The 14,943-nt window shown below is 42.6% G+C and overlaps 1 protein-coding gene across 1 annotated transcript in view; it reads right to left on the bottom strand.

The window, feature by feature from the left end:
- The window catches only part of PTPRM (protein tyrosine phosphatase receptor type M), a 544,564-nt gene that overhangs the window by 9,928 nt on the left and 519,693 nt on the right, over positions 1 to 14,943 (bottom strand). The window contains exons 24-29 of the mRNA XM_066626178.1: positions 12,268 to 12,384; positions 11,770 to 11,924; positions 10,952 to 11,087; positions 8,940 to 9,089; positions 7,819 to 7,992; positions 5,435 to 5,566 (exon numbers count right to left, since the gene is read on the bottom strand). Coding sequence (XP_066482275.1) covers positions 5,435 to 5,566; positions 7,819 to 7,992; positions 8,940 to 9,089; positions 10,952 to 11,087; positions 11,770 to 11,924; positions 12,268 to 12,384 — 864 coding nt within the window. The remainder of the gene's footprint in view (positions 1 to 5,434; positions 5,567 to 7,818; positions 7,993 to 8,939; positions 9,090 to 10,951; positions 11,088 to 11,769; positions 11,925 to 12,267; positions 12,385 to 14,943) is intronic.

The raw sequence follows: 14,943 nt of genomic DNA, 5'->3' as shown, positions 1-14,943 counted from the left end.
GGGGGGGGGGTCTGGTGACTGAACCCCCTTCACTTCCTCTGTGCCTCTGCATTTCTGGACATAAGGTAATGACATCAAACATCATTGCCGGACTTCTGGGAACACTGAGATCCAAGCTACGTGGAGTTCGGCTTTGGATGACTTTAAAGCTGTGCAAACACAGCTCAAAGAGAATAGTACTGGCAAGTTTTAAAACTCAAAATACTGGCACGGTTCATTCAAAAGGGGCACTCCTTAAGGTCTTTGAGGCCCACAGATACTGATAGGGCTTTTAATGACAAAACCAGCATGTTCAATTGGGTCCTCTGATTGACTTTGGTTTAGCCAAATGTATGCATCTCCTTGCATATATTTTCAAGTATTGCTCACTACTAAATTCTCAAAACACTTTGGCATGTGGTTTAACAGATTTTGGACATTCAGCATCCATTTAGCAATAGTCTGTGACAGCATGTGAAGGGTGCTATCAAACACCTCTAGATGCTGGGCATTCACTGAAGCATACTCCACCAAAGGGCCAGCCACTCTCCCCAGGGAATTATGAACTTCTCATAGCTGGATACTGAAGTGCGATGACTGCCACTGATATGACACTATCTGTTCTCCAAGTCCCAAAGGCAACATTTTGTTCTCAGTTCAGCACCACTAGATAATGTCAGCATTGACTAGATTAGAACTTGGGGTGATTTTTATATTTGTGAATGTGTTTTTTTTCCCCCCTTCAAAAACTTTGCCCAGCAAGTTTCAGGGTGGGAAACAGTAGCCAGAGGGGATCACAGACATTACAGAGCTGTATTTTGGACAATTTAATTGTCAGATAATATTGGAATAGGTGGTAGGTGGAACAGATGAACAGGGCTTCACCTACCAATATTTCAGGCACTGGTTTATATGTGAGCTGTGGATTCTTTAATGCAACCAGACTGTACTGAACACAGTGACAAAGAAAATATAGGGAACCTTTGATGGATATATTTATTCAAGAATTCTCTGGGGCAGGATTTTGTGAACCACGTACCAAAAATGAAGAAAACACATAAAGCAACTTTTTCTGCTGGCAAGAGAGCTGAGTTTGTATTGTGCAAAATAATACTTTACAATTGTTTGTGCAACAAAGAAGCAACAGCTTTCATTCTGTTCTGCTGCTGGTTTTGACCCACAGACAACCTGTTAATTGGTGCATCTCAAGTGTCAGCGGTTAACTGGTACATCTTTTAAACTCTTCCCTCAGTAAATATACCAGGTAATTCTGGCATCCCAGTCAATTCATGGAGCGAGCATCCATTCCTTTAGGGAGCATCTAATGATGGACACACTTTTGAGATACTACCCTGTATTATTAACCATTGCTGTTTAAACAAGCAATTATTTACTGCCCAACACTTGAATGGAAAGATGAGACACACATTCTAATAAAAATAAACATATGATGCTAAGTAGAATGGGGTAGCTAAGGGGTGGGGATGAGGGTGGATTGGAACCAGGAAGGGGTGAGTTCGACAACCAAATTCAAACTTCCTTCCCAGGCTCTATCTATGTTCACAGATCCACGTGGACTTGTGCCAGTGATACCATTGGCACAGGTCCAAGTTGACCCAGTAGGCTGCCATGGGCTTACCTGGGGCAAGGGAATCTTTGTCCCCTTTGGGAGGCCGAAGCTCACCCACGGGATACAGGAGATGCAGTGCTGGCACCACTGCATCACACAGTGGGGAGTTAGAACTGGCTGCCCATTTCCCTCCTCCGATGCAGCCCTCCATCCTTTGGGGAGTGTCAGTTCCTGGAGTCCTCCTCAAGGTAAGGGAACATTTGTTCCCTTGTCCCTGTGTAATTCTCTAATGAATTTACTTGCATCTACACCAGCAACTTTACTGCTGCAAGTGTGAGTAGACCTGAGTAGCTGGATCAAACCCAGGAAAGGGGGATAGGATATTGGTGGTTCAGACACTAGTCCCTTCCCAGCCTCAACACTCCCCTCCCCTCCCTGTTCCTTCCAGCCCCTGCCCACCCTCACCCCTGCACTGACTTACTGACACCAGGGTTTCTCTAGAGGCTGCTGACACCACCACCCAGTGTTGGCTCCAAAATGGTAACCAGTCGTGTGCTATGTGTGCTGCCATATAACAATTTGCAATAGTGGAATCTCTGTTCTGCTGCTGTAAATATAGACGGGACAGGGCTGAAGGACTACGACATGCAAGTGGTGCAGGTCTTTTCCCTATGGAACATGTGACTCTAATTTGGGAAAGCATTTTGGGAACTTTATCTGAAAATCCTAGGAATTGCTTCTAGCCTTGCAAATTTAAAAATATTGTTGCTATTTCCAGTGTTGACTGTCATAGTAAATCTTTAATGAGGGTCTATCTGTATGTATGTAGAGGAGAGGGGGTCACTTATTTCTGAGAAGGAAACTTTATTTATTCTGTAGGAATAACACCATTTATGGATCATCATTTTAAATTAGAAATCTACAAGAAAGTTTCCATTTTCAGTAAAACAATCTTTTTCTCCTCCAGGTTGGTTTTTGAATTCTGAACAATATCTCCTAATTACAGTCTTGTAACTGTAACTTTCACTGTTGAAAGTATCAAAGCAGATACAGTGCCTGACACAGAGCATGCCCCAGGATTTGAGGCAAAGGCCAGTGAAAACCTAAAATTGCTCAGTGCTCTTGTATATTCAAAGCACGGCCGACAAATTCAAGTGTGCTTTTTAGTGGCAGCTAAAAGTCTGAATCACCTGAACCTTTCTTTTGTCACTCTGAAAATAACTCACCAATACCCAAACAAGGTTTTTGCCTTTTGTATTTTTCCCTGGAGATAGGTGACTGTGCCTGGGATTCAAAATATGCACGGTAGTGTTTGCAATTTGAATTTCTGACTTCCAGAAGGCCTATTAGTTATGGTTTTTAAATGACAATAACGACTGTTCAGGTAAAAAAAAAACCCAACCCATTATTTTTCTTTGGTTTTCATTTACTATTATAAATAGTTTATAATGAACACACCAAAAATATATAGCACAGACAGCAGTTTAATCAGCTAACACTCAACCACTCACCAAGAGCATTTCATTAAAATGTATCTACTATGGACCTGACATTTTATAGGAATAGGAGTCAATAATTATGCATTTCCATTGGAACAATTTGCATATTTCATGCATTGCTCCATCTTTATGGTGCATTTTATGGTACCATCCATCAAGCACTTGGTACTGTGTAAGTTCCGTTCATTTGAAAGATGCTTGCATTCCACTCTCAGTGGACTGACCAACTATTCTTAAGTGAGACCTGAATCTCCTGTGGCGGTAACAGTAGTGTACAGCATACAGTTCACAGGCCCTTGGTGCCAAAGTAATAGCTATCAGAAATACTGGTTTTAACGTTAAATAAGTAACTAATTAAATAATTAAGACATTAAGTAAGACACAGTCCCAGCCTATTGGGGCTGTATGCTGGTGCCTTAGGGTAGTTGTAAAAGACACTCCTGCAACACATGAAGTTGCAGGAGTGCTAGTGGAGAGGCCAGAGTAGCCTCTTATGCACCAGCAAACTGCTGCTGACAAAGGTAAGCTGGCAGGGGAGGTGGGACGGGGCAGGGGAGGGTGGAACAGAGCCATTATGGTGGCAGGGCAGGGTGGATAGTCTCTGGGAAGGGGGCTTGTTCGGCAGTTGTAGTGACTGCTGAAACCAAGTTCACGTCTTGCACCAATCCTACGGCAGGGGTCCAAGTGGATCTACACCAGCGATTTTGCTAGCTCAGGTCCAAGCAGACACCTGCACACTGCAGAGGCTTCCTCCTGGGTAAGGGATGTGCCATCTGCTGTTGCAAAGAGCTATGGCCAACAGCCCAACATGATTGGGCTGTCCAAATTTCCTAGCTGTTAATATAGGTTTGAAGTACTGACCAAGCAGGATAAGACATAAGTAACAAGAAAACCTTAAGATGATTACTCCTCCACCTCTATTGCAACTCCAAAGGTTCTGCTCTGAACAAATGTTGAGGAATTTCTCATTGCCTTTAGCACAAAAATAAATGTGGTCAATTCCCAAAAGTTGTGGGATGGCTAACTGGCAGTAGTCAGAGTTACGTTTTCAACATTTTCTGTGTCTGCAATTTTTCTGCAAAGCTGCAACTTTTGTTGCTAAAGACTAGATAAGCTGGGCTTCAGCCTCAATGGTTTTCACAGCAAGAGTTTTCACAGATTATATGATGCAGTCAGAAGATATTAGTGACTGACTTCTGCACATTTGGCATAGCAGCATAAAAAAAAACACAAACAGGGAAATATTGGACAAGTTTCCATTCTCTGATTAACAACTCAATCCTAAAGCCAGCAGTTCCACCAGGTGCAACAGTATCAAAATGGTCACCACTGCATTCAGTGGCACCACAGAGACTGCCAGAAGTCTCTTCCATGAAGCTCCAAGCCCCACAATGGGTTTTCTCAAGTCTGCACTGGCTATTTTGCCAGTGCCAACTTCAGAGACTCTGTGTTGGGCCTTCTGACCTGACACAGAGTTCAGGATCCAGTGGAGCAGAGCTCTGCCAATCCCACACTCCTCCCACCACAGTTCTTCCCCCACCCTAATTCCTCCCCCACCCTGCCCCACCCTGGAACACCTCCTCCCTGCCCTCAATGTCCTCATCACTGCCCAGAGCTCTTACCTAGCTCTGGGTAGTGTCTGGCCAGCACTGGGTTCAAGGCTGACTGGCGCGGGGCCAGTACCGTTGTGGACTCCTTGCAGGGTGTTACAGCATGTTTGCGACACCCAGTGCCAGTCCTGCAGCTCAGCGCTGGCCCAGCAAGATCGGATCCTGAATCTTTTAAAATAATTTGTTTCTGTGCTCATAGCTGCAATTAGCTATTTTTTTTTCCAATTTATGATCTGTTCTTCTAAGCCTTCTACTTCCATGGTTTCTGCTGAGACTGACGTTTTATATTTGTTATATTATGGCTGCAACACTTGCAACAACTCTGCTTCTTTTGATCCCTAGGTTATGCATCAATTTCAAGAGAGTTACAATGCAAATTGCAGTGCTTGAAATCTTCTAAAACGTGTGTGCTTCAATGTAAACGATATACTATAACAGGGGTGGCCAAACCTAATGTAAGAGCCACATATGATAAAATTCAGATGTTTGAGAGTTGCAATACATAAGAAGCATTTAACTTCTTCTCAACATGAACATTAAACTTGTTTTAATCCAGTGGACTCTTGAGTTTATACCCAGTAAATAATTATAAAGCTTGAAGATTTGTTATTTACCTTATATAGTAATTGTGTTGCAAAAAGGGACTCAGCTAACATATTTCTGAAACCTGCACATTATATGTGAAAGAGCTGTTTGTGTCTTCCTTGCTATGGTTTGGCTACCCCTGTACTATAAAATTCAATTGAGGTTCATTCAGTTGAGGTTCTGTGACTTACTTGTGCTGGATCCACATCATTCAGCATAACTATTGATGTGCAGTGGTAGTCTAGAACCAGTCTCCAAAAATCTTTGACAGTATTTGGTAAAGGATGCTGTGTAACTATAAAAGCTGAAGGCTGTTTATAACTCTGTAAAACAAGAGGCAGTATAAACCTGTTATATTCAGGTTTAGAAATGTAATTTAAAAAATCAGCTACAACAAAGGGCACCCTGGCCTTGGGGCGTTCATAGATGATAGTGGTAGTGAATCACTTGAATTTTGTGTGTGTGTGTGTGTGTGTGTGTGTGTGTGTGTGTGTGTGTGTGTGTGTGTGTGAGAGAGAGAGAGAGAGAGAGAGAGAGAGAGAGAGAGAGAGAGAGAGTGTACATGGAAAATGTTTAGGAGTGTTTATTAGATTAGAAGATCTGACTGAACAAGCTTGATGACGTTTTAGGATTCATAGAAACAAAACCCAGCACTGAATGAGCTTTGAATATCAGAGCAATCTTATCCCTCTACACTGGTGGAGCCTGCAGATATGCTGGTGTAGGGCCACTGTTGTGCCAATGGTACCTACCACAGGTTGGTTTTGTCTGCAAATAGAGTTACACCAGCAACACAAAAGGAAAAAAGTGACGCAGTAGGGTGTGTGGTGCTGGAGGCCTGGAGATAATCAGAATCTCCAGGGTACTCCTACTAATAATTTGGAAACAAACCACAGTTTTTCTTTGTAGTCTGTGACAACTTCCAAAAAAGAGCAACCTGATGGCAGCATTGGCAATGACACCACCCTAGTTAGGAGACAACACTACTGGCAAAACTAGGGGGGGGGGTCAGAAGCAAAATACCCTGGGGTGCAACCCCATGGGGGGGTGCCGCCGTGATCCCCTCGCACTGCTGCCTGGTCTTTTTCCCTAGATAGGCCCATTTAAAGGGCCTTACAAGGTCTTCTGAGGGCTGGGGAGGCCGCCTGTGGCCTCCCTGTCTCTAGAAAAGGGGTGCTCACACTTTTTTGGCTTGAGAGCTACTTTGAAACCCAGCAAGGCCCGGAGATCTACCAGGGGGGAAGGAAGCATCTGACAGACACCCCCTTTAATGTATGGAGCCCCTGCTGGAGTCTAGTCAGTTTCGTCAGTTTTGTTGCTGCATGCCTGAAGAGCAGCTAAAGTGTCAGTTTCAGTGTCAGTTTAGCTAAATATGTCAGTTTCGTCTAGTCACTAGACGAAACTGACATATTAACAGTTTGGAGAGACAGGGCTCCCCGATCTACTCATTTTGCCTCGCGATCTACCGGTAGATCGCGATCCACCTATTGAGCACCCCTGCTCTAGAAGGTCTTCTGATGCCTCCAGAAAGCCTACAAACATCACTTCTTGTTTTCAGTGAACTTTTCAGGCCTTCCACAGACCTATTGGGGGCCAAGGAGGCCACATGCAACCACTCTGGCCCTCAGAAGGTCGAAGAAAGTCGCTTCCAGTTTTTAGTGAAAACAGGAAGTGATGTTTTTAGGATGCATGGGGGAGCATTTTGCGGTCCTGGCCCCAGGTGGCACAGGATCCAGGATCGCTAGTGGACATCACTGCTACACTCCTTTATTACACCTGAAAGTAATAAAAAGAGAACCTTATATAATGGCAATCTATATTTCTTGCTCAAGAATTGCTTTTATGGAAGGTTATTTAAAATGTGCTACTTCTTTTCTGAAGTCTGCTTTCTTGGCATGTGCACATCTGTGTGTGACAGCCTTAATTACAATTTCTCTAAAATGTGAGAGATATTCTATAAATCTTAAGGGAGTGTAAAACATGTTTAAGTATCATTCTATATTGATACCTTATTAGTCCTATCAAAACTTCCATGGCTGCATTTAAAGTAAAAACACACACAGAAAACAATCTTTAGGAAAGTGTGTTCAGTCGGAAACAAGTGGAATGTCTGAGGTAATGGCTGGTGTACTATCTAAGCCGACAGGCAATTATTATTACTTTCTTTGTTAATTGCTATGAAAATTAGGAGAAGAAACTACTAAACTATTGCTGCAAATACTATCAAGCAGCTTAGCTGCCTTGGTGATGTAACAGGGAACTCTTTTTCCTCTTAGGCAGTATAGTTAATATTCAAGTGCTAGATAAGAGACATCTAGACAGGTTTCATTTGTCAGTATGCCCCCCTCCCAATTGACACACTCTCTCTTTCTCTCAATAAGGCTTCCAGACCTTGGCTGTGATATAACAGATGTGCAATCTTAAACATATCTGAGAGTTTAAAGATTTTATGTCATTTTTCAGAAAGCAAGTGATGAAGATTTGGACCCCTTTCTGCTGACTGTGCTATCTGTGCGTGTCAGTGTGTGGAGCAGCACACTGTCTCCTAACTGTTAACATCAGGACAGGAGCTTACATCCATCAGTGCAGCGTTAATGTAGTTACTGCTTTCCCCATCTATCGTGATGAGGAAAGGCAGGCATCTGTCTGGAGGAAGCACATCCATGCACCGGTTCTTCTCATGATTCCGTGGCAGAAGTGCTATGCTACAATCTTCCACGCGCAAAGTTGGAGTCACCATGTTCAGGGTCTACCCCACCCCAAAAAACAGATAAACAAAAGGAAGAGTTACTCAACAATTAATATGCCTTCAGAACACAAGTATAAGTCTAGGCAGTAAAATTTTAATTTTCAAAGGCAATCAATGCTTCTAAAAATGATGAAAAGCTCTGGATTGTTAAACAATATCTGAAGAACCCCAGTGATGTAAAAGTGTCATTTGGCACTATCTGGCTTTATAAAAATGTTGCATTCTATGACAGTAGTGTCAGACACAAGGCCTGCGGGCCAGCAGATGCTCTTTATCTGGCCCATGTGATAATTAGACTCTCCCAGTGCCATCATCAGCTGCTGAGCTATGAAATGATGTCTCAGCAGAAGTGACGATGCTACAAGGGCAGAGCTGGGAAAGCATAACTATCATGCAGGCCACCCTTTTAGCAGTGCAGCTTCTACTGTGACGACACTGCTGAAAGAGTGGTCTGCAAGATAATTGAGTTCTCCCAGCATGCTTCTTTTATCAGGGCTGATTCTGCCAAGGCACTGGAGAGAGAGAAGGAGGCCTCAGAAGGACAGGAACAGTACAAGGGGAAGGTGCAGATCAAGGGCGTTGAGAGAGGGAAAAAAGAGATGCTGCTGAGACACTGAGCGAGCCCAATTATCACATGTGCTGCCCTTTCATCAGTTTGTGGAACTTTTCTCAGCTGCTAAGCTGCAAAGTGATGCCTTGGCAGACATGGCACTGCTGAAAGGCAGCCTATGTGATAATTGGGCTCTCCCATATTTTGAAAATATGATTGAGGGCAGCATATTTTGTATTCTGTCATTTGCAGCCAAGGAGTTACTAGGTTAGAACAAAAGTGCTTATTTCAGGTCACCACCTGATTAATGACATCACTTCTGGAGCTCTGCAGGTGCCATGAATGCTATTTGGTCCGCTGTATGAAACAAGTTTGACACCCCTTGTCTATGACTTACCCTAAATTCTTCTTTGATTTGGCTTGAATTGGTCTGAGGATCCAGTTTGTTCATTTCATAATATACAGACCTAACTTGAGAAGCTGGAACAGATGTATCTCCACACAAACAGGCTTCCAGTATTGCATCATGTATGAATACATACTGCTCCTGGAAAAGTAAACATGGACTCACTTGACAAAATCATGTTATTTGTGCTCAAGCATATTTATTACATTTATATCCTGCATTTCTTTCATTATGGAGCTTAGGGTGGCATATATGGGGTTTCCAAGTGGTCACCCAATCAGGGGCTGTCTAGACCTAGATCTGTAATACTCCAGGAAGGTGGCTGAATTATATGCCCTCAGCCCAAGCCCTGGTACCCTGTACCTAATTCTACCCATGCATGCTTTAGGAAAAGAATAATCTCAGTTATCATGATGTTATATGTAGAATGATATATTTATTGTCATCGCATAGCCAAGCTGTTGTAACATCACTGTGTCATCAATATTTATTTTACTTAGGGTACAATCCTAACCCCTTAAGTCAGTACTTTCCAGCACTGGCATATTGGTGCCAATGGGTCGTGTGCTGCATCCTGCGGTTGGGTGGCATTCACAGAGGCCTCTTCAAAGTAAGGGAATGTTTGTTCCCTTACCTCAGAGCTGCATTGCCCTTATGTCAGTGCTAGAAAGCACTGACATAAGGGGTTAGGATTGTGCCCTTATTTATTTATTTATTAGCTTTATACTCCACCTTTCTTCTCAAAGGGCACCTAAGGCAGCTAACAATACATTAAAATGCATAATAAAATACAGATAAAAACATTAAAAATAAAAATAATAAAAGCAAATAATATAAAATACACAATAGTCAGCACAGTAAATAAAACACACAGTAAAAAAATTTGCAAGAGCAGTCATTATAAGGCCTCGAAGACTTTCTTAAATAAAAAAGTCTTCAGGCCCTGTCAGAAAGTTAATAATGAGGAAGCTGTCCTCAATTCAAAGGGGAGGGAATTCCATAATGCAGTACATGCTGATCTCACCCAGTTCTATTTTTTGCTCACAATAGATTCAGGAACTACTCTGACACCTTTGAATCTATGGCCCAGGTCTCACTAGGGGAGTAAACATGTATATGGGCCGTACTAATTCCACATGCAGTTAAGAGTCTACATGACTGGATGCGCCTTCACCCAGCTCCTCCCCCACACAGAAAATGAGCCTATCTGGGAGAGGGCTAGGCTAGGAACTGTTCTTCCTGGTGTATGATGTTCCTTATGGAGGAAATGTTTTTGTAGGGAGAAGTATTTAGACATGAGACACCTGCCATCCTCTCCCTGTATTCAGTAAGAGCCCAGATACAGGTTACCACCTTGGTGAAAACTAGGGGCATGCCTGGACATTATTATTGGCAGGATATGGGTTAAGAAACTGAACCAGAACCCAGTCATGACATCGGTGTTATTGGCTACTGGATCCAATGGTCAAGGAGCCAGGAAGTGACTTGTCGGGGATTAAATCACACTGCCCTTGAAGGGTAGGTGCGTTGACTAGGTTTTCTGCCTTGCTGCTCTGGGTTGCATCTTCTGGTTAATTCCCTTCTGCTCCCATCCCACTGTGCAAGTTTATGCATTTTCCATTACCCCATGCCTTCTGCCACGTTTGCCTGGAACAACAGAGTTCTCTATAGTGGACAAACCATTTTCCTCTCTTTGTTAAAGTTCCTCATCAAAAGGAGCCAAACATATGAAGGAAAACCTCTCCTGAATCACTCCAATCTAACACTCTCTGTCTGTCACTCCAACACTTATCTGCACAACTCCTTTCTCAGCCCCTGACCTTACGCTGACTTTCTCAGTTAATATTGATGACAAGCCCTCTGGGTGGAAGTAGTCGAAGTACTACACACAGTTGGTAGTGAAGCAGCAGTAGTGCACACAAGTCCTATATTAATTCAAATTTCAACTCTGGATAGAAGATGCATGTTTATTATATATCAGTAAGGGAGGATGATCAGAATACCTCAGTCTGCACCATGTTAACCCTCCTCGACCGAAGTTCTCTGACACAGTTGTATATATCTACAACGCCTTCTCTTTCTGCCATGTCTAGCATAATGTCTATGACAATGAAGCATCCTGTTCTGCCAGCACCAGCACTGTCAAGATAAAAGCACAACTGGTATGTGTTAAATGTTCAGAAAATGCTGGTGGTTCAGTTTAAAAGTAGTCATCTTTTTTGAGTGGCAGGCCTAGAAAAGATCACGATAGCTTTACCTGCAGGAGAAAACTCAGGCTTCAAACCTATATACACTTACCTGGGAGTAAGTTCCATTAAATATGGTAGCGCTTATTTTTGAGCAGACATGCATAGGTTTACACTGTCAGCCTCTGTTTCATATTCTGCTTTTGGTAATAATCTAACTGTGTAATAAATTATGCAGTCGCACTGGGCAAAATAATTCCAGTGTATACTTTATAGGACAATCTTCTGAGAATCAGCTCTTACTTTAACAGCCCAATCCTATCCTCCCCCCCATGCTGGTGCAGCTATGTCAAAAAGATACACACTGTGTCCAGTGGGGGGGAGGAGATCAAGAGGTTTTGGAAGGGAAAGTGGATTTAAATCCCCTTATTCCCCCCTCACCCTGGTAAGCATCCCACTTCACAATGGGTCTCCATGGTGGACCTGCACCAGTGAGGAAAGAAAGTGTGTGGGAAGGCTGAGCTGGAAAGGGTGGTCCTGCAGCCCCCCAATCCTTCCCCTTGCCCGCCCAGTTTCCCTACCCACAACCCTTCCCCTTCCCCAGTTTCATCCCCTCCCTGTCCAATTCCACTTACCTACAGTGTACAACCAGTGGTCCTGCATTAGGTGGACTTTTGGATTTAACCTGCCGTACAAATCCTAGCAGTCCTGTTGCATGGTAAGGCACACCATGATCTGGCCATCCTGTGAAATGGAACTGTCTGATTTCTCGAATCTCGTGGGCCCCTCTCTGTCCAACCATCATTTAATAAAAGGAGAAGAAAGTGAAAATGCTGCAGTGGGCATTTAAAATGAAAACAGAAGCACATATAACTCAACATGCCCCTTCTTAAAAATAAAACAACAACTGGAAGTCTCCTCTTCCAATTTTATCAGCCACTGAAAAGGGGGAAGGCATGTTGTTTAAACTGGGAAAACACAACCTCACCATTAGGGGGCAGTGGGGGACTACCCAGAAAGGAATTTGGAAAACCAGTTAACTTATTCATTTTGAAGGCTGTGACAACTTTAACAATGACATGACTACATATGTGAGAGAAACATATTGAGAGAGTCTATCTTTTAGCACTTGCCTTTTCTACTGCAAATGTTCGAATCACATATTCTGCCAGGAGCTCCGTTTCTATTAGAGTAACTTTAATGTCTTTATATATCTCCGTGTCATCTGGCCAGTATTTACAGCATTTGACCTTTTAGAAATACAAAAAGAAAAATTAAGGTTCATATCTTTCAATATGAAGAATTTCTTACAACTTCTGCAGCGACGTGCTATATGCAATCTAACCGCACATAAAACAGTCACACTGCCTACCCAAGGAAATGACCCATTTGTTTTAAAGAACTGGCACTTTTCTTTTCCTTCTTCAAAGAACAGTTCAGTAAGTTGAAGGTGGGAATGCCACTCAGTTCCAAAGAAGAACTTTTTTATGAACCATGTCAGTATTTATGCCATGTGCTGCTCACTTAAAATACTCTTTCATTTTCTATTTTTCCCCCTTAGAGAATATCCAGAGGGAAAAGCAACAAAGAGAAACTTAAAATGTTCACATCCACCTGCAATTGGTTATTTTTCTCCAAAGTATCTCACTCTTATGAAAAAGCACATTGTGACATGAGTTCTTTCTAACAGAAGAAAGCAACGTATTTCAGAGTATTGACAACTTAGAAAACCCAGGAAAAAACTTATATGGTTAAAACAAAATATACAACGTGCAAAATTCAATCTGTACAGTGGTCAGCTTTGAATGCTATTTTGAAGGTGCTATTTCTAGACCTGAAACTTATGCTTAACGTGCCTGGATAACTCATTAAGCCCCTGGTGGAAAACTTGGCAGGATGGCTCAAGATGCTAACCTCTAGCCAGGGAACATGCTGACATGTAAAAGACGAACAATGTGCAGCTACTCCTTCCCCCTTAAGGAAACTGCACACATGTACTGCTAAAAACTTCCTCTATTTGTAAATGTAGTTTTTGAAATGAGATTAAACAATTCCAAGTTGAAAACTCTACATGCCTGTTCCTTTAAATGATTTCTAGATCAATCCAGTTGAACACAAGTGCTGGCTGCACCAATTTGTAGAGGAGCCTCATGGACCTCAGCAGAGCCCTGTTTTCTTGTTCTCTAGCAATGCAAACAGATATGAATGCACATAGGTGGTAATACGTGAGCCACAGTATTACCATGCAGCCCTCCCTCCAGGAGCTAAGCAAGTTACTCATGTTCTGGAGCATAAGTAACTTGTACTGATCAGAGGTGAAAGTTAGATGGGACTATGGAAGGGATGCATTGGCCTCTCATTCCTTGCTTTGCTTTTGCTCTTTGGGTTGCCTGTGTACATACCTGTGCACTTGGTGGCAATGGGGAAGAAGATAGTTCTATTCAACCCAGTGGGACTCCTTTCCATATGAAGATTGCATGTGCGCTGCCTGGATTGTGCTCGTAAGGTAATATTTTGTATCGTGCATGTACATCTATTTATAGCTTTATATATTTATATGGGCAGGAGGTCTGGTCTAGAGGGTAGAGTCTCCATTTGCCTGAAGATAACATCCACAAGGTCGCCAGTTCGAGGCCACCGGCACCATGCGACCTTGAAGCAGCTGACAAGCTGAAGCCGAGCGATTCCATCTGCTCTGAGCGTGGGAGGATGGAGGCCAGAATGTGAAACCAGATCAGAGTGAAACACCTGGACTGTTGTGGTTCTTGAAAGATAGAACCTTCTTTCAATTGTAAAAATCCCTATGGGGATTTAATCAGCCTGCCTATGTAAACCGCCTTGAATAAAGTCTTGAATAAAGACCAAGAAAGGCGGTATATAAATACCTGTATTATTATTATTATTATTAGCTATGGTGGCTTCTCTGCCCAAAGGTAGCAGAGACAATGCATGATGTTTTGTGTACTTATTTCAGAGTATTTAGCATTTCAGTTTGTTTAGTATTATTTCCAACTGGGCAAACAAATCCGCCTGAACACCAGCTGCAAAGGACTAAAAGCATAATAAGCACAACATGCAGTTCACTTTGTCTATGCCTGGTATTTTACTCTCCCTTTTGCAACAATTCCTAAAACTCTCTCTCTGGAAAAATTTCTCAGAGCTCTGCAGTCAGGAAAACAGAAGCCATAAGAAACACATAGAAAGTCATTGTTTATCCATCTGTCTGTTCTGCTTGATAATCCAGACCAACAGCATTGTTCAAATCCCTGACTTAAAGGTTCACAGACTTTGTAAGCATTGTTGAGCAGCTCTTTGTAATAGCAATTCTTCCCCCACGGAGAATGTGTTTTCCTCTGATTGTTCAAAAAAAACAGACGTTCCCAATTATCCCAAGCCTGGTGGAAAGTACCAGGACCCCTGTTTGTGACCTTCATTTCCTTTTCTTGCCTGGTGTTTTGTTTCTTCTGTAGGTAGAAACTGATCCACACAAACATGTTCAAGCCACATACGAAAAAGGAAACAGCTACAATACAGGACCTAAATCAAGCTTCTAACTTTAGCATGAATAATTTTGAAATGGATACTTGCCATGTTCCACGGAGCTCAGTTTAGCAGGCTAATCAATTTGAAAAATAGATTTGACTGAATTGTTTGGCTCAGAAAAGGAACATACAGCGCTGCAGTCTAGACACTCTGGCTTACTAATATGGTACATTTAAAAAACAGTCTTTTCTGCAAATGCTCTGCAGGTTTAGGGTGTGTACAGACCTCATGCTTTTGTGGCTGCATACTGTGGGATTAGTCAGGAT

This window comes from Tiliqua scincoides, chromosome 4, assembly GCF_035046505.1.
Source record: "Tiliqua scincoides isolate rTilSci1 chromosome 4, rTilSci1.hap2, whole genome shotgun sequence".
Lineage (NCBI taxonomy): Eukaryota > Metazoa > Chordata > Lepidosauria > Squamata > Scincidae > Tiliqua > Tiliqua scincoides.
Note: the sequence above shows the minus strand (reverse complement) of the source record. Positions and strands in the feature narration are given on the sequence as shown.